The sequence below is a fragment of the Oncorhynchus kisutch genome, unplaced genomic scaffold (assembly GCF_002021735.2).
Source record: "Oncorhynchus kisutch isolate 150728-3 unplaced genomic scaffold, Okis_V2 Okis03b-Okis08b_hom, whole genome shotgun sequence".
Classification (NCBI taxonomy): domain Eukaryota; kingdom Metazoa; phylum Chordata; class Actinopteri; order Salmoniformes; family Salmonidae; genus Oncorhynchus; species Oncorhynchus kisutch.
In genome coordinates, this window is record NW_022261980.1 from 1,877,920 (window position 1) to 1,897,931 (window position 20,012).

A 20,012-nucleotide genomic window follows, 5' to 3' on the forward strand; every position below is an offset into this window, starting at 1 on the left:
CCTACTGGCTAGTTGTAATGCTATGCTGTGACATACACACCTACTGGCTAGTTGTAATGCTACACTGTGACATACATACTGGCTAGTTGTAATGCTACACTGTGACGTACACACCTACTGGCTAGTTGCAATGCTACACTGTGACGTACACACCTACTGGCTAGTTGCAATGCTACACTGTGACGTACACACCTACTGGCTAGTTGCAATGCTACACTGTGACGTACACACCTACTGGCTAGTTGCAATGCTACACTGTGACGTACACACCTACTGGCTAGTTGCAATGCTACACTGTGACGTGCACACCTACTGGCTAGTTGCAATGCTACACTGTGACGTGCACACCTACTGGCTAGTTGCAATGCTACACTGTGACGTGCACACCTACTGGCTAGTTGCAATGCTACACTGTGACGTGCACACCTACTGGCTAGTTGCAATGCTACACTGTGACGTGCACACCTACTGGCTAGTTGCAATGCTACACTGTGACGTGCACACCTACTGGCTAGTTGCAATGCTACACTGTGACGTGCACACCTACTGGCTAGTTGCAATGCTACACTGTGACGTGCACACCTACTGGCTAGTTGCAATGCTACACTGTGACGTGCACACCTACTGGCTAGTTGCAATGCTACACTGTGACGTGCACACCTACTGGCTAGTTGCAATGCTACACTGTGACCATCTCCCTGTATGACCCTTAAAGTGGACTGGCCGCAATGACCAGCAGGCACAGATCTAGGATCAGCTTACTCCCCCAATCGTAACTCTGCAACTACTCCTAATATTTTCTCATTTTTTTAAGTTCCTTTCTGTGAATCAAGTTGTTATGCAGATGTTCTTGCCTTGGAGGCTTGTCCAAGTTACATAACTGGAGAATTAAAAGAATGGCTGAGAACTGGACTGAGAATGTAGTAGTTACTGTTGCTAGCAGATCAAGTTCTGGGAAGTTGTCTTGGAGACAGACGGGAGTGTGTGAGAGGGGGGAAGAGTGTGTTTGAAGGCGAGAGAGAAAGGGGGAGTGTGTCACTCTGTGAAAGCGTGTCACTCTGTGTGCACGTGTGTGATCTCGCCATGTTGCAGTAGAGAGAGAGAGGGGAAGTCGTTTTGGTTTTGAAGGATATTTCATCTGGACAACTCCAGGTTAGCCTGTAGTAAAGAGTGTTGTTAAGTTATTCAGAGTGAGGCGCGCGCAACACAACACACTCTTAAAATAAAAGCGTGCACATTCCCTCCGCTCCAGTATTTGTATTTATTAGGGATCCCCATTAGCTGCTGCCAAGGTAGCAGCTACTCTTCCTGGGGTCCAAACACATTAAGGCACTTACATTACACAAGATAAAACAGTATATCATATAACATTATTATACCACTACATATTTACAATACAATATGTATAATAAGTTATTTCAATGTGCCTGTATGTGTGTCTTCACTGTCCCTGCTATTTCATAAGGTGTATTTTTGCTTTTTAAAAATCTGATTCTACTGCTTGCATCCGTTACCTGATGTGGAATAGAGTTCCATGTAGTCATGGCTCTATGTAGTACTGTGCGCCTCCCATAGTCTGTTCTTGACTTGGTGACTGTGAAGAGACCTCTGGTGGTATGTCTTGTGGGGTATGTCTGCATGGGTGTCCGAGCTGTGTGCTAGTAGTTTAAACAGACAACTCCGTGCATTCAGCATGTCAACACTTCTTACAAAAACAAGTAGTGATGAAGTCAGTCTCTCCTCCACTCTGAGCCATAAGAGATTGACATGCATATCATTAACTTCAGCTCCCCGTGTATATCTAAGGACCAGCCGTGCTGCCCTGTTTTGAGACAATTGTAATTTTCCCAAGCCTCCCTTTGTGGCACCTGACCACACGACTGAATAGTAGTCCAGGTGTGACAACACTAGGGCCTGTAGGACCTGCCTTGTTGATAGTGCTGTTAAGAAGGTAGAGTAACAGTTTATTATGGACAGACTTCTCTCCATCAGCTACTGTTTCAACATGTTTTGACCGTTTACAATCCAGGGTTACTCCAAGCAGTTTAGTCACATCCACTTGCTCAATTTCCACATTATTCATTGCAAGGTTTAGTTGATGTTTAGTGAATGATTTGTCCCAAATACAATGCTTTTACATTTTTTAAATATTCAGGACTAATTCCTTGCCACCCATTCTGAAAAAAACTGCAGCTCTTAAGTTTTGCAGTCATTTTAGTCGCTGTAGTAGCTGACGTTTATAGTGTTGAGTCAGTATCTCTGGAGAGGAAGGGACTAACACACACAGTAGTAGGCTCTCCTGGTTTTTGGCTCTGTGTGTGCAAACAGGCCCTTTGTTTGTGTAAATAGAGGTTGCTCCAGTGTGTGTGTGTGTGTGTGTGTGTGTGTGTGTTTGAGGTCTGGATACTGAGTCAGCAGCACCCTGCAGCATATGATCTTCACACTGGGAGAAGGAAGAGGCTGGGCAGAGGAGTATCCTCCAGCCAAAATGTGTTTTCACTCTGCAGGCAATCTTTTTTTCTTCCCCCCCCTACATGCCAGATGTCCCTCACAGTTGGAGCTTGTTTTTCACTCGAGTCGGACTGGTCGAGTCTGCCAAGATCAGACAGGCGGTGAAAGAGAGCCGAGGAGATTTCACTACGCCCACTCTTCTAGAACATCCTCTCCTTTTCATCCCCTCTTCGCTCTCCACTCAGGGTTTTCTGAAGCACTGTAGATTTTAGCAGCAGTGGTTGGACTGTACTGTAGTTGTTTAACTAACCTACTACTACAGTATACACTATTGACTATCCTCCCATTTCTCTCGTTTATTTCAACACCCTTCACTCCATGTGGGTTTACTAACTGAATGAACTGAAGAAGGCTTTTAGTTGAAACGTTTGTGTGAAGGCGTCTGCATGTTTCCCAGACGAAACAGTTCTGTTCGGGTGCACAACATTTTTATTTTTTCTCGGGGCAAGCCGAAGTCTACTCCCTTGTCGGCGATTGGTCAACAGTAGAAGTTCTTCAATGAAGTGCCTGTTGTCTTTCAACGAGACACTACTTGTCCTAATGCACATGCTTTCACTTGAGAAATACTGCACCAAACATCCTAGTCAGATGAAAAATTGCCCCACTGCAAAAACAGAAACTAAAGAAATCTGTCATTAATTTTTTATCTTTGATTAATTCTAACTATTTTGAGTAAGTGTATACTGGCTATGGTGTCTCAAAAGGGACAAACAGTACTATTGGCACTTTTTCTTGTTTTTCAAGTGAAGGTCTATTAAGGGAATATGCTAGCACACTGGTTCGGTTCGCCTACGGCTGGGCTCCAGCCGAAGTGAAGCATGCTGACGCTTTAAAATTCCTCTTTTTAAAACTCCTGTGTGTGTAGACATACGTTATTTTTTATTTTGAATTATCACTGTTATAAATGAGATGGTATCAGTTTTCTGGCACTCTTGTAAATGAGGTGGTATCAGTTTTCTGGCACTGTTGTAAATGAGGTTGTATTGGTTTTCTGGTGCTCTTGTAAATGAGGTGGTATGGGTCCTCTGGTGCTCTTGTAAATGAGGTGGTATGGGTCTTCTGGTGCTCTTGTTAATGAGGTGGTATGGGTCTTCTGGTGCTCTTGTAAATGAGATGGTATGGGTCTTCTGGTGCTCTTGTAAATGAGATGGTATGGGTCTTCTGGTGCTCTTGTAAATGAGATGGTATGGGTCTTCTGGTCCTCTTGTAAATGGAGATGGTATGGGTCTTCTGGTCCTCTTGTAAATGGAGATGGTATGGGTCTTCTGGTCCTCTTGTAAATGGAGATGGTATGGGTCTTCTGGTGCTCTTGTAAATGAGATGGTATGGGTCTTCTGGTGCTCTTGTAAATGAGGTGGTATGGGTCTTCTGGTGCTCTTGTAAATGAGGTGGTATGGTTCTATAGTCAGTCATCAGGTCTGTGGTCAGTTTACTATCTAATCTATTAAACTCTCTGGCAGGGTGATGCCAAGCACCCAAGTACTGTGATGTCCAGAAGAGCATACTGTGTGTGCTCTAGTCCCTTTCTCTCTAGACATACTGGAGCAGAGGGATCATTTGTGTGTATGCGTTTATTTTATGTGTGTGCGTGTCTCACGTCTCACTCTGAATAACTTACCAGCACCCTGTTTGCCACAGCCTGCCAGGGAGTCATCCTGATGAATTATGGGGAATGGAAAAACTCAATATCCATCCAAATCAAAGACTTCCTCTCTCTGCTGCTGAAGCCCGGCGAGATCACACACACTCTCCCCCTTTCTCTTTTGCTTTCTCACACACACACTCTCTTTTCCCCCTTCTCTCCTCTTTCCCTTTCTCACACACACCCGTCTGTCTCCAAGACCAACAATAGACAACTTCCCAGAACTTGATCTGCTAGCAACAGCAACTACCTGCGTTCAGTCAAGTTCTCGGCTATTCTTTTAATTCTCCAGTTTTATGTAAGTTGGACAAGCCTTCAAGGCAAGAACTGAAACATCTGCATAACTATAACTTGATGCACACAGACTTGAACAGTAAGGAACTCCTTATGGAAAAAGAAAAGGTTGAATAAATATATATTAATGTGATGCAACTCTCAGAGCACCACCTAGTCGGCTCGATCCAACGCTCTTAACCGCTAGGCTACCTGCTGTTTACTTATGGATCATTCAAAAGCTGAAGATGACCACAACACTGAAGTTTTCAGTATATCTAATGGTGGTTTTTAAATTATTATAATTTTTTTAAAACTGGGGCAAAATAAACCATATAATTGAAAAATCTGTCAACGTACCCTTGAGCAATGCACTTAACCCTAATTGCTCCTTAAGTCACTCTGGATAAGAGCATCTGCACAATGACAATTGTATTGAAGAGGGTGGACAAAGCTTTCAGTGTGAATGCTCTCTTTTCCTCCCTCTACCTCTTTCTCCATCTACCAATCCATTTCCTGTCTTTTCTTTCTTTCTCTACCTTGCCATCTGTCTTTCTTTGTACCTTACTTTCTTCTCTCTCGCTCTCCCTCATCCTTTCTCTCCATCATTCATTGTCTCTCTCTCTCGGTCTGCATTAGCAGCCCACTTTGAGTGTTATTAGATCTCCCCCAGTGGTAATCCATCCGTTGCTTCTGGCTTTGCGGACCAGGAACATGCATGTCATAATGTCTCCCGGTTGCCCCGTTGTGATGTCATGTAAACTTTATTGATCACATCAACAGAACATGTTTAGCTAATCCCTGTCTTCTAATCAGCCATGTCAGCTGGCCTATTAAGAGGACCGCACCGTGTTCTTGTTTTTCAGAGCTTTCAGGGTTAGGCTATACGCAGGATGCTAGTCCCTTTTTAAATTGCACTGCGTTACCCTTAGGCTGACCAAGACAAATGTCTGTCTGTGACAATTGCTCCAGGCTTCACATATGAAAAACGGACACACTGCTGTAAGTTGCTTTGCAGCATATTATTATATTCTGATCATCACATGTCCTGTCGTTGCAGCGAAAGCTTTCCACTCAGTGATATCTATCTACACCTATATATTATGTAAAGGTTAGCTTATTGCACTGTACACACCTTTTTCTATTCATATACTGTCCATACTGTCTTTACACACCATTATATATTTAAGCAATAAGTCCCGAGGGGGAGAGGTATATGGCTGTTCTTTCGCACGACGCAACGTGGAGTGCTAGGACACAGCCCTTTGCCATGGTATATTGGCCATATATCACAAACCCTCAAGGTACCTTATTGCTATTTTAAACTGGTTACCAACCTAATTAGCGCAGTAAAAAATAAATGTTTTGTCATACTCATGGTATACGGTCTGATATACCACTGCTTTCAGCCAGTCAGCATTCAGGGCTCGAACCAACCAGTTTATACATGTATATACATTATGTATATTTATATTCTGGTCTCTGACATTCCTCGTTCTGATTTTTCACGTTTTTTTATTTGTCTGGATTGTGTGTGTTACATTGTTGGTGCTGTACTGTTGGAGCTAGAAACACAAGCATTTAGCTGCACCTGCGATTAACATCTGGAAGTCTGTGTATGCGACCAATAAACTTTGATTTGAAATGTCGGCTGAGCCACAACGGCGATTTATATTTACTATAATATTTGTCCTAGTTGTTCTTGTTTGGTCACAGACAGTGAGCATAGCAGTCATCTCTAAATTATGAATCAGTCATTTCAGTCCAGGGTGAGGGTCACACTCCTTAATCTCTAGAGCAGGTATTCTCAAATTCAGAGGTGTGTGTATGCATACATACATACATGCATACATACATGCATACATGCATACATGCATACATGCATACATACATACATACATACATACATACATACATACATACATACATACATACATACATACATACATACATACATACATACATACATACATACATATCAAAATAATGAAACACATATGGAATCATGTAGTAACACAATTGGTGTCTGACTAAATACTTTGATTCCATATATAGTGGGGCAAAAAAGTATTTAGTCAGACACCAATTGTGTTACTACATGATTCCATATGTGTTTCATTATTTTGATAATGTACAATGTAGAAATTCTACAATGTAGAAAACAGTAAAAATAAAGAAAAAGCCTAGAGTATGTATGTATGTACGTACGTACAGTGGGACAAAAAAGTATTTAGTCAGCCACCAATTGCAAGTTCTCCCACTTAAAAAGATGAGGCCTGTAATTTTCATCATAGGTACACTTCAACTATGACAGACAAAATGTGAAAAAAAAATCCAGAAAATCACATTGTAGGATTTTTTAAGATTTATTAGCAAATTATGGTGGAAAATAAGTATTTGGTCAATAACAAAAGTTTATCTTAATACTTTGTTATATACCCTTTTGTTGGCAATGACACAGGTCAAACATGTTCTGTAAGTCTTCAAGGTTTTCACACATTGTTGCTGGTATTTTGGCCCATTCCTCCATGCAGATCTCCTCTAGAGCAGTGATGTTTTGGGGCTGTTGCTGGGCAACACGGACTTTCAACTCCCTCCAAAGATTTTCTATGGGGTTGAGATCTGGAGACTGGCTAGGCCACTCCAGGACCTTGAAATGCTTCTTACGAAGCCACTCCTTCTTTGCCCGGGCGGTGTGTTTGGGATCATTGTCATGCTGAAAGACCCAGCCACGTTTCATCTTCAATGCCCTTGCTGATGGAAGGAGGTTTTCACTCAAAATCTCACGATACATGGCCCCATTTAATTCTTTCCTTTACACGGATCAGTTGTCCTGGTCCCTTTGCAGAAAAACAGCCACAAAGCATTATGATTCCACCCCCATGCTTCACAGTAGGTATGGTGTTCTTTGGATGCAACTCAGCATTCTTTGTCCTCCAAACACGACGAGTTGAGTTTTTACCAAAAAGTTCTATTTTGGTTTCATCTGACCATATGACATTCTCCCAATCTTCTTCTGGATCATCCAAATGCTCTCTAGCAAACCTCAGACGGGCCTGGACATGTACTGGCTTAAGCAGGGGACACGTCTGGCACTGCAGGATTTTGAGTCCCTGGCGGCGTAGTGTGTTACTGATGGTAGACTTTGTTACTTTGGTCCCAGCTCTCTGCAGGTCATTCACTAGGTCCCCCCCATGTGGTTCTGGGATTTTTGCTCACCGTTCTTGTGATCATTTTGACCCCATGGGGTGAGATCTTGCGTGGAGCCCCAGAACGAGGGAGATTATCAGTGGTCTTGTATGTCTTCCATTTCCTAATAATTGCTCCCACAGTTGATTTCTTCAAACCAAGCTGCTTACCTATTGCAGATTCAGTCTTCCCAGCCTGGTGCAGGTCTACAATTTTGTTTCTGGTGTCCTTTGACAGCTCTTTGGTCTTGGCCATAGTGGAGTTTGGAGTGTGACTGTTTGAAGTTGTGGACAGGTGTCTTTTATACTGATAACAAGTTCAAACAGGTGCCATTAATACAAGTAACGAGTGGAGGACAGAGGAGCCTCTTAAAGAAGAAGTTACACGTCTGTGAGAGCCAGAAATCTTGCTTGTTTGTAGGTGACCAAATACTTATTTTCCACCATCATTTGCAAATAAATTCATAAAAAATCCTACAATGTGATTTTCTGGATTTTTTTTCTCATTTTGTCTGTCATAGTTGAAGTGTACCTATGATGAAAATTACAGGCCTCATCTTTTTAAGTGGGAGAACTTGCACAATTGGTGGCTGACTAAATACTTTTTTTGTCCCACTGTACTGTATTTTTACTGTTTTCTACATTGTAGAATAATAGTGAAGACATCAAAATAATGAAACACATATGGAATCATGTAGTAACCAAAAAAGTGTTAAACAAATCAAAATAGCCACCCTTGGCTTTGACAGCTTTGCACTGTCTTGGCATTCTCTCAACCAGCTTTGAGGTAGTCACCTGGAATGCTTTTCCAATAGTCTTGAAGGAGTTCCTACATATGCACTTGTTGGCTGCTTTTCCTTCACTCTGCTGTCGAACTCATCCCTAACCATCTCAATTGGGTTGAGGTCTGTTGATTGTGGTGACCAGATCATCTGATTACAGCACTGATTTGCTCTCCTTAGTCAAGTAGCCCTGGAGGTGTGTTTTGGGTCATTGGCCTGTTGAATAACAGATGATGATAGCCCCACTAAGTGCAAACCAGATGGGATGGCGTATCGCTGCAGAATTGTGAGTTTGTGAGGACCCCCTGCAGTACCTCCGGAGGCCAGATCTCAAGATACTTAAAAACAAATAATAAAACATACTTTTTAATATGAATAATACTAACTTTTTTTATTGATATGGAATAGGTTTAGAGTGTGTAATGTAATACAATGTCTACAATGTCTACATAACCCTTGGCAACATGGGCCTGGGAGGCTCACAGGGATAATGGTATCCACTGCAGTATTGAGGCGGAAGGTAGCCTAGTGGTTTGAGCGCTGGGTCAGTAACCGAACGGTTGCTAGAACGAATCCCTGAGCTGAGCTGACAAGGTACAATCTGTCGTTCTGCCCCTGAACAAGGCAGTTAACCCACTGTTCCTAGGCTGTCATTGTAAATTAGAATTGGTTCTTAACTGACTTGCCTAGTTAAATAAAGGGTCAAATAAATACATTCTACCAATTTATACAGTGTTCAACTCTATACTGATTGTGTTCCCTAATTATTTTCTTACATAAATGTCACAATGTGTAGACTTGCAGGATATTAGCTTGTCAGGCTGCAACAACACAATCTCTCTGCCCCACGACAAAAATGTGTATAATTGATGTAAGTTAACTTGAAAACTGCTAAATGTTCTCTGATTCCAAGAGGCAGGCTTTTAAAATGTTATTTCCCAGGGCCCGAGACTTGGTCCGTCCAGCCGTGCACTGCCGAAGGAAAAGTACTTGTATGCTTTTTATTTATTTATCAATCTCACACTAGTTGTTTTCTGATTTTGGATCGGGTCCCTGATGAATTTGCTATCACAAATATGGTCCTTGGCCCTAAAGTTTGAGTATCCCTGATCTAGAGTACAATTCTGATTGCCTTAATGCAGACTGGACTGAATAACCTGTTGGGATGGGATCTCCTTCCATTATGTCCTCTCATACACTGGTCTAAGATTATGGACCAAAAAATCTAACTTTTTTCATGGATTTATGGGCAATTCACAATATACAGTAAATCTCTAAATAAGCTTTGTTGTACAATTTAACTTCAAATACACTGCATTTCAAACAGTCAGCAATAAACACATGAATTCAGGACTTGTGAAATTATACTAATCCTAAGTATAAGCCTTGCACATCCATAAGACGACAATTTTATCAAAATAGTTTAACCTGCTTTTTTGTTGTTGTAATAATCACTGATCTGTCTTTCAATCTGTCTATGAAAAATAACTTTTTTGTTACAAATATAACCACAACCATGCATAATGCACATTCACTAATAATGACTAACTTGTTGTAGCAGGCATTCTAGATAATTAACACCAGTCTCATGAACACACTCAAGCACAAGCCCATGTGCTAGTGAGTAGACCACTAATCTTTATATTTTAAATTTAGCCTACTTGGGTCTATTTGCTGTCTAACAAGGTAGAACAGTTGAATTGTTATGAACACACCCTTCTGTCCTCTCCAACTGTTTGAACAGCATGCTAGCCTGTCTACTTAGTTCAGATGTTGAAATAAAGTGACCCAACTTATTTCTCAAAATGAGGTGCCAATTTATATAATTGATTTATGAAACACTGACTAGACAGCTAGTATAACAGTCTGGCTAAAATGCTGCTAGCAGTACCGCACATGACAAAATGAGCATTCGTTTTCCAGGCATTTGGAATATCGCACGGAAACATTACATTCAAATGAATGTGATATATTGCCTAGCCCTTAGTGTGTGTGGTGTTTTGATTGCAGCGAGCCAGAGTCACTGAAGGAGATCTGTGCTAGGGGTTGCCAGGAGGGCACCAGGCTCCATCTGCCCCAGCCAGCCAGTCACTCTGTAGAAATGACTTCATTTAACCAGACCCTTTACAAATGATGGCTGGTAATGAGAGTAGTCTAAGTCCCTCCAACATATTTATTTAGCTAAGTTTCTGTTTGATTTTCAAAATACATATAGAAAATCAGTGTGTGTGCTAATGGTGCATCATTTCTGCTTACTGGTAGGCTTTTTAATGATAGTCTTTCTTTTTGAAAAGTCCAGAGAGTTTGGCTGCTAGAGGAACATATTTGTATATGCACTAATTTGTCTGGTATCGTCGTCTCCGCACTTGAACCATCTAATGATAGCTTTTTGGCCTGAAACGTGTTTTTTAAACTAGCTAGAACTTGATAGAATCAAGTACTATTTTGCTTTTGAGTGAGTTCCGCCTGTCCTTTCTCAATGAAAAGCACAGAGACCCTCTTACCTTACTTTCATGAGAGTGAGATGAGTCTAACTGAAGGTCTAAAGCCGTCTATAGTCTGACTCTACATTGCACTTCACTCCCTACTGCTCTCTAGACAATGTCAGGAACTCCGCTCCGGGGGTGGGCCTAGTCCAGGCAGCCATATTGTTCACAGAACCTCGCACCACTATTTCCTGCATGCGTTTATTCAGTCCCATATCACGTGTGCGCGTATAGAGAAATCTTTAATCTAGGTAGAATATGCAATCTCATACTCCATTTGAATCAAATGAGGAATTAGACTAGAATGTAGTAATAGAATAGTTAAGTAGTTTTACTGTTAGGAAATGTAGTCCACTGTTATTTAGAAATGCATGAAATGTAATGTTTTGTTATGGCAGAGTTGTGTTCCATTATTGTAATTTCCTTGACTGAGCCCCACATGGAGAGCTCCCCGTACGGAACCGTGTACCTGTCCCCTCCGCCGGACAACAACTGGAGAAGGTGAGTGGCTTTACAGATACTAGTATTTGTAATGCTGTGTAAAAACAACTAACAAAAAAAGCTGTTTTTAACATAATTGTAATTTTTGATCGACATGGAACACTGGACAGCTACTTTAACTTACTCTGAATCAAGATTATGGCCCAGTAATACCCTTGTGCAGCAGGCAGATTTGCATTAAGCATTGTTGGATCCCAAATGGCACCCAATCCCTTATATAGGGCACTACTTTTGACCAGGGTCCAGGACTCGTGACTACATAATGCACTACTTTTGACCAGGGCTTGTGACTACTGTATATAGGGCACTACTTTTGACCAGGGTTCGTGACCTATATAGGGCACTACTTTTGACCAGGGCTCGTGACCTATATAGGGCACTACTTTTGACCAGGGCTCGTGACCTATATAGGGCACTACTTTTGACCAGGGCTCGTGACCTATATAGGGCACTACTTTTGACCAGGGCTCGTGACCTATATAGGGCACTACTTTTGACCAGGGTCCAGGGCTCGTGACTATATAGGGGATAGGATGCCATCTGAGATGCAGCCATTGTATCTACTCAGAGATGCTCAGTGAAGGGATCAGATTGCCATGTGAGGCACCCAGGTGGGCCACGCGTCTACAGAGGTGCTTCTGACAGATAGCCTTTTGGTTTAAAGGTCAGATGCCGTCATTCTAATGCTCTACCCCTGCCGCTGTTGTGACTCATTGCTGTCATAGGGTGAATCCGGCCCACAAGTCTTTGCGGTCCTCCTGTGCTTTGCTTAAGTATCTCCAGCTTAAAGGGGAAATCAACACCGTTTACAAATTTTGATAATGTCATGGCTTATTAATGCTCGTTAGGTACCACTGCCATGTGTGTGCATGCGTGTTTGTGCGTGTGTGTTTCTTCAGTTAAACTGCCTGCCTGGTTTTACCTACCTAGAGAAGGCAGCAGTGTAATTACTGGACAGTTTTCTCTCCCTCCAGTGTTTACAAGGCAGTGAATTGCAGCCCTGCAATAAAGGGCTTAGCTGAGCCCCTCCCTCTCCCGCTCTCTTCCTCTCTCTCTCGCTCTATACAGTTGTGTGTTTTGAATGTTGGCTTGGCCGGCTGCCAGTCGCCCTGCCTTCTCCTCTCACCCCCGTAGAACTGCAGCCTCTGAAGCCCAGCATGGACACACATGGCCTCCATCTTTGCTCTTACTGTACTGTACTGGAGGACAGTGTCATAAAACCTGGTTTCCCCTCCCCAATCCTAACCTTAACCAATAGTGGGGGAAATGCAAATCTGTCCCAAGATCGGTGTGTAGGTCGGCAGGTCCACACCCTCATGTCGTTGTTGACAGACAAAAACAGGTTGGCCTGTGATGACCAAACCTCCTGACCGAGCAAACAGATGTTGCCGTGACCTCGTGTTCCCAGAAAGAGCAGGGAGGGAGTGCCATGTGCATCATACACACAGGCATGTGCTACACAAACATACGGACACAGATTTACTCTGGATTTGGGTTGGGATTGATTCACACTGCCTCTTGGCTCCATCACAATTGACCCGTTGTGGGATAGTGATAGCCTAGATCAAATCTGATTGGGTTTGGTTGAACAAGATTAAGTGTTGTTGAAGTTTTAAACTTTTTGACAGCGCCTCTATTACTGTTTAACCAAATAGTTTATGTAAAGACATTTCTGAAGCTTCACTAATTACGCACATAAACAATAAAACCAGAGAAGGTGGGCCTATGTTTTAGTTGAAATATCAGGTTATGTTTATTAATCCGACTGCGTTAGGACATTAAATCAGGATTTCAGTGTAGTTATACTTCAGTGTTTTCCTTCAAGAATCTCCCTTGGGGATAATTTATTAGATTAAATGGGAGCATATTTAACCCTTAGACGGTGAACAGTGATGTATTTGTTTTAGAGCATTCAGCCTCGGCAGACAAACACAACTTTTCCCACTTCCTCTCTTCAGTTACTGCCCTGAACTGGTTAAACGTGTTGACTTGGTAACCAGTGTTTTATGTGTACATCCCTCATTCAGATGGCCGCTAATCAACTGCTTCCAGAGGCCACCCAATGGATTTTTAGCAAACCAAGCGATCCTAGGCATTATGTGACATGCTACAGTATAGAATACATCATATGAGCAAAAGTGACTTGGCTAATGATGAATGTCTTTGAGGTCCTCACGTTAAGGCTCTGTTTCACCATATTCTAGGGATTGATTGAATGACTCTTGTTTTTGTGGTTGCTGAAAGACATGTTGTTAATGCCTTGTATTGATGCACAGTGTTAAATGTCTGTGTTTTATTGATGTCTATGACTCGTCTTAATGCTTCTCTCTACTGGACCAGAGGCCCTGGTGTCCACCCAACTACTCACCACATGCATTCTTCTCTGACTAACACACTTCCACCCCTCAAGGACAGAGTTGTGTGGCCAGCTTACCGGTCTCTTTCTATATTGCTTTCTCTCTCCTCTTTTAGGTATTTCTTTTAGATATCTCTCCATATCTCTATCCTTTGCTCGCTCTCTCTCTCTTTAAGGTATCTTGCCCCATGAAATATAAATGGCATAATTGAACATTTTATTTCAGTCTCTCTCTCTCTCTTCCTTGCTCCCTCAGCATTATTGGCACTAACCACTCCATGGCCCTGCTGGCCAATCCTAGCCTCCCGCTCCACTCCACAGTGTTACAGGGATATGCTCCCCTCTGTTGGCTCTGACTACTGTGTGCACCGCGTGTGTTAAGGTCACATCCGTCCCTCTCTGTTTTTTGGTGCTCTCGGTAGGGTCAAAGGGTGAAGCGAGCTCAGCGATCTGTTCCAGTTCATCTGTGACTCCACTGTTTATAGTTAATCTTTTCAGTTGTTGGAGTTTTCCACCACATTGACTCTCTGCTGGGTTGTGTGTTTTTGATCCTTTCTGGGTCTTGATTCTCATGTCACCACTTAATGTTAACTGATGAAGGAAAACATAAGTTTGTACACTGAACAAAAATATAAACGCAACATGTAAAGTGTTGGTTTCATGAGCTGAAATAAAAAAATCCCAGAAATGTTCCATGTGCACAAATTGATTTACATCCCTATTAGTGACCATTTTTCCTTTTCCCTGCCAAGGTCATTACACAGGTGAACCTTGTGCTGGGGATAATATTTCTGTCTGTAATAAAGCCATTTTCTGGGGAGAAACTCATTTTGATTGGCTGGGCCTGGCTCCCCATGGCTGCACCCCTGCCCAGTCATGTGAAATCCATAGATTAGGGCCTAATTAATTTTTTACATTTGACTGATCATTCAGTAAAATCTTTAATTGTTGCATTTTATATTTTTGTTCAGTATATTTATTTCCCCTCTCAAAGTCACTGAGAAGCTCAAGCTAGATTGGTGAGAAGATCTGGGAGTAATTTGGGTCTGTCTTGTATTTGAAGTGCTTTTCAGTGGTAGCCCCTGCCATCAAGTCAAATGTTATTGGTTGCATACGCATATTTTAGTAGATGTTAATGTGGGTGTAGGGAAATGGAGAAAGGCCAAGGTTGGCTATAAATCCGCTCTCTGTGAAGGTCTGTGTAGATTGTGTTGTAGTTTAGTCTGAATCATGTTATGCAGTATGGTAAATACTGGTATTGTGAGCAACAACCTGCTGTGACCCAGAAGCAATTGGCCACAAGTGGCTTCTGATCCACCAGTTGAGAAGCAGGTTCCCAGCAGACTTATGCCCTCCACATTAGTGTTGTAAGTACAGATCTAGGATCATCTTCCCAAATCCTAACCTTAACCATTAATTGGGGAAATACAAAACTGACCCAAGACCAGCACCTCGAGGCAACTTCACCTTACCCCAACAAAGTAGAACTAGCTACTTAGCAGTTAGCTTTGCGTCTGCTGACTGTCTGTTGGATGGCTGAGTTTCAAGCCCACCGGACCTTGGTGTTTGTTGATATAGGCCTTGTTCTATTTTTGACCCTGAGGTTGTGTGCTTACATGTGTTGTGGTGGTAGTAGTGCCCATGCCATGTTACATTCTTCAAAGGCCAATGGGAAGTAGTTTCCTCTTTTAGATGTTTTCCTTGACCTAAGAAGTTCTCATCTACAGGCTGTAGATTTGTATTGAAACCAACTAGTGTCAGAATGTGTTTCAGTGGGCGACAGCAGATCTGGACTGTGGGCTGGTCTGTTCTTCCTAGATAATGGAAAATACATTTGGCATTTTGGTCATTAAGCAGATGCTCTTACACATATAAACACCGATGAGAAGGCAGCATTCGGTCTGTGAGTGTGTAGTTCTTGGAAGTGTATCGATCTGGTAGTATTTCAGGTCTGTGCCAATAAGGGTCTGGTAGTGTTGGTGGTGTCTGTTTTGTGGCTGTCAGTTTGGATCGGTCACTGTGTTTTTGTATATTGAATTGATTTGTTAATGTGTCTCTGCTTGACTCTGTGGTCTTGTTGCTGAGATTCAGTCTGGGTCTGGGAGACAGATGCTCCAGTGCTGGTCCATCTCAGGGGAGAGAGCAGAGTGGGAAGTGTTTACAGCGCCGACCACATCTGCACTGCATTACCGCCTAGGCAGGTTGCCTGGAGACGGGCCACAAATCCCCTTAACCCTTTCAGCTCTGTCCGCGCCCCAGAGAGCAGATCAGAGCCCGCTGTCTATACACAGGCTTAGTGTCCCCGGCTGTGCTGAAGTGCTGATCCAGAGTGTAGATAGCAAGTGTTTCCTTGTGTGTGTGTTTTTCTTTGGAGGTTTTGTATCCATTAGTATTGTATGGCGGTCTGTATGTATACTACACGTACGTGTGTGTGCTCTTGTCTGTCTAGCGTTGTGAAACCACTCCAGTGCGTCGAGATGCATTGCAGGCTGCTGGCTTGTCTAAAGCCTGCTTTCAGATCAGTGGGCTTAGAGACCAATGGGGTCAATGCTTTGGGATTGGCAGCGCGGGCCAGGCAAGCACGACAGATAGGCAGCTAGGGGAACCGCACCGTTCACACACACAGTCCCTGGTTACGTCCCAAATGGCACCCTATTCCCTATGTAGTGCACTGTCCTCTCTCTGACTAGCTGTCGGGACAACAGGTTTTATCATTATCTCCCCCTCCAGATTGTTATTTTAAGGTTGTGGTTCTCTCACATCTAAATATGGCTGCCTGACCTGTTAGATCTCTGGAGGAATTTATCAATTTGGTGCAAAATACCCTCTTCCTTCCTTTTGGTCTCTCCATCTCTCGCTCTCCCGTTCTCCCTCCCCATCTCTTTCTCTCGCTCGCTCCCTTCCCCTCCTCTTCTCATGGCCTGTTATAGTGGATGTTCAGTGTGTCTGGTGTGACCCCAATGAAGAAGGGGTCAGGTTGTGTATTTGGAGCTGGTTTCTCAGTACACTACTCCCCAAGAGGGAGCCATGATCCCACCGTTGTCTGGGTAGAGGCGTTCCTTGGCTAGGGCCCTGCACCCTGGGTCTGGAGACTTGGGCCCTGGGCAAGAGGCACTGATGTGTCCCTATGGAGCCCAGCTGGACCAGGGTCAATCACCGGGGTCTCTGGCTCTCTCCCTGTCCCACGCCCTCCTCCACCCCCACCTACAGTGCCTTCAGAAAGTATTCACACCCTTTGTACAGCCTTATTTAAATTGGATTAGAATTATATTTTGGGGCACTGGCCTACACACAATACCACATCATCTGAAGGTTGAACAATGATTAACATTTTTACAAATGAATTAAAAGCTAAAATGTCTTGAATTGGTAAGTATTCAACCCACTTTGTTATGGCAAGCCTAAATACTTTCATGGGTAAAAATGTGCTTAACCAGACACGTGAGTTGCATGGACTCACTCTGTCATCTCAGTATCACACACAATTATCTGTAAGGTCCCTCAGCTGAGAAGTGAATTTCAAACACATTCAACCATAAAGACCAGGGAGGTTTTCCAATACTTCACAAAGAAGGGTACTTATTGGTAGATAGGTTTAAAAAAAGAAGACATTGAATATCACTTTTGAACATGGTGAAGTTATTAATTACACTCATTTGCCGGAGAAGAAGGAAACCACTCAGGGATTTCACCCTTTTTAATAGTTAGTTTTTAATGGTTGCGATAGGAGAAAACTGAGGATGGATCAACATTGTAGTTACTCCACAATACTAACGTAATTTGACAGAATGGAAGAAAGGAAGCCTGTACAGAATAAAAACTATTCCAATACATGCATCCTGTTTGCAATAAGGCACTAAAGTAAAAAAGTTTTATGTTTGGGGCAAATCCAACACAGAGTCCTGCTCTTCATATTTTCAAGCGCTGTGGTGGCTGCATCATGTTATGGTTATGCTTGTCATCTGCAAAGTTTATGGAGTTTTTTTTAATGATAAAAATAAACTAAATGAAGCTAAGCATAGGCAAAATCCTAGAGGAAAACCTGGTTCAGTCTACTTTCCAACAGACACTGGCCGATAAATTCCCCTTTCAGCAGGACAATAACCTAAAACATAAGGTCAAATCTACACTGGAGTTTACACAAATCTACACAAATCTATACTTCTAAATAAAGACAGTGAATGTTCTTGAGTGGCCTGGTTACAGTTTTAACTTAAATTGGCTTAAATCTATGGAAAGACTTGAAAATGTCTGTCTAGCAATGATCAACTTGACAGAGCTTGAATCATTTAAAAAATAATAATGTGCAAATATTGTACAATCTAGATTTTCAAAGCTCTTACAGACTTACCCAGAAAGTCTCACAGCTGTAATTGCTGCCGGAGGAGATTCTAACATGCATTGACTCAGGGGGTTGAAGACTTATCTAATCAAGATATATTACTGTTTTATATTTCATAAATGTTTTACTAATGTTCTATTTTTTTCTTCCACTTTGACAGAGTATTCTGTGTAGATAGTTGACAAAAAAGAACAATTAAATCCATTTTAATCCCACTTTCTAACACAACAAAATGTGGAAAAAGTTAAGTGGTGTGAATACTTTCTGAAGGCACTGTACACACCACCCATCTTTCCATGGCCCTGCTCTCTTCCCAGCCTGGCCTGTTCTCCACAGGGATAGGCTCTTACACTGACCTTCCCCAGGGATAGACTAACTTAAAGGCCTTCCTGGGAATGGGATCTTACACTGATCTCCCCCGGGGATAGACAAACAAAAAGGCCCTCCTGGGGATGGGATTTAGACATTCCTGTGCTCTCTCTGTGTGAGTGTGTGATGTATTTCTGATTCTAGAGAACCTTTATCCTCTGCTTAGGTGGTCTGTTTAATTATTTACCACCACTCACCCATTAACAACAAGCCTCTATTTTGGTTAACGTATGTTAAGATCACTTCCTCTCTCTCACACCAGCTCAGTGTGCCCTCAATGGCACCCTATTCCCTAGGTGCACTGCTTTTGACCAGGGTCCATAGGGCTCTGGTCAAAAGTAGTGCCCTATGTAGGGAATAGGTTGCCATTTGGGGCGCAGAATAAATCAATGAGCCCAGCCGTGCTGTAACTGTACAGTTGAATAGCTAAAAAAGACTGTTGACAACGAATGGCATCAGACAGCCAAAGCAGCATGCACCATGCACACGATCCTCTGAGCAATATTTGACCGCTTTGGCTGTGCAGCTGTGTGATTCGTGGCAGCTAATCCTCATATCTGTGTGATTCTGTGATTCTCCTCTGTACAGCCTATAATTGTCTAGCAGGCCGTATTGTTTTCACAAGTCTTTTAATTTCCAGATTTGTTTCTGTCCTCTGGAGGGATGGGAAAGAAGGATATTGTGTTTTTATTGATCCTTTATTTAACGAGAGATGACACATTCTTTTCCATGTGAGCCCTGGAGAAGCAGCATACATATAGTTCCATATGAGACAACACAATGAATGGAAGTTAAAACAGTGCAAAGTGCATAAGAGAAAATAACAGGTTTCAAAACACATGCAATATGTTGTCAGCAGCCCTCCAATCTGGGATTTAAAATCATCAATCAGAATAAAATGATCCTGTTTTAAATGATTTTGTAAAATGTTCCACAATGACGGGCCAGCAAAGCTAAAGCCCCTCCTACCAAACTCTGTTCTTGTGTTGGGAATATTATATCAAATAATATTATGATAATCTTCATGATTCTGTAGGGTGAATATTAAGTATACTGGCAGCTGCCCTAAGATGGTCTTGGAGACAAACCAAACCAGTACCAGTGAGTCTGTCGACCATCCTGCTAACTGGGACGGATGGATGCAGAGAGAAAGACAGAAGACAGGGATGGTGAGGAATGGACCGAGAGAAAGGGAGAGATGAATACAAAGGGAGAGATGAATACATACAAAGGGAGAGATGAATAGAGACAAAGGGAGAGATGAATAGAGACAAAGGGAGAGATGAATAGAGACAAAGGGAGAGATGAATAGAGACAAAGGGAGAGATGAATAGAGACAAAGGGAGAGATGAATACATACAAAGGGAGAGATGAATAGAGACAAAGGGAGAGATGAATAGAGATAAAGGGAGAGATGAATAGAGACAAAGGGAGAGATGAATACATACAAAGGGAGAGATGAATAGAGACAAAGGGAGAGATGAATACAAAGGGAGAGATGAATAGAGACAAAGGGAGAGATGAATAGAGACAAAGGGAGAGATGAATACATACAAAGGGAG

At 42.4% G+C, this 20,012-nt stretch overlaps 1 protein-coding gene across 4 annotated transcripts in view; it reads left to right on the forward strand.

The window, feature by feature from the left end:
• The window catches only part of crtc3 (CREB regulated transcription coactivator 3), a 76,500-nt gene that overhangs the window by 22,405 nt on the left and 34,083 nt on the right, over positions 1-20,012 (forward strand). For all 4 annotated transcript variants that reach the window (XM_031812960.1, XM_031812958.1, XM_031812961.1 and 1 more), the window contains exon 4: positions 11,322-11,383. In XM_031812960.1, the coding sequence (XP_031668820.1) occupies positions 11,322-11,383 (62 nt within the window). The remainder of the gene's footprint in view (positions 1-11,321; positions 11,384-20,012) is intronic.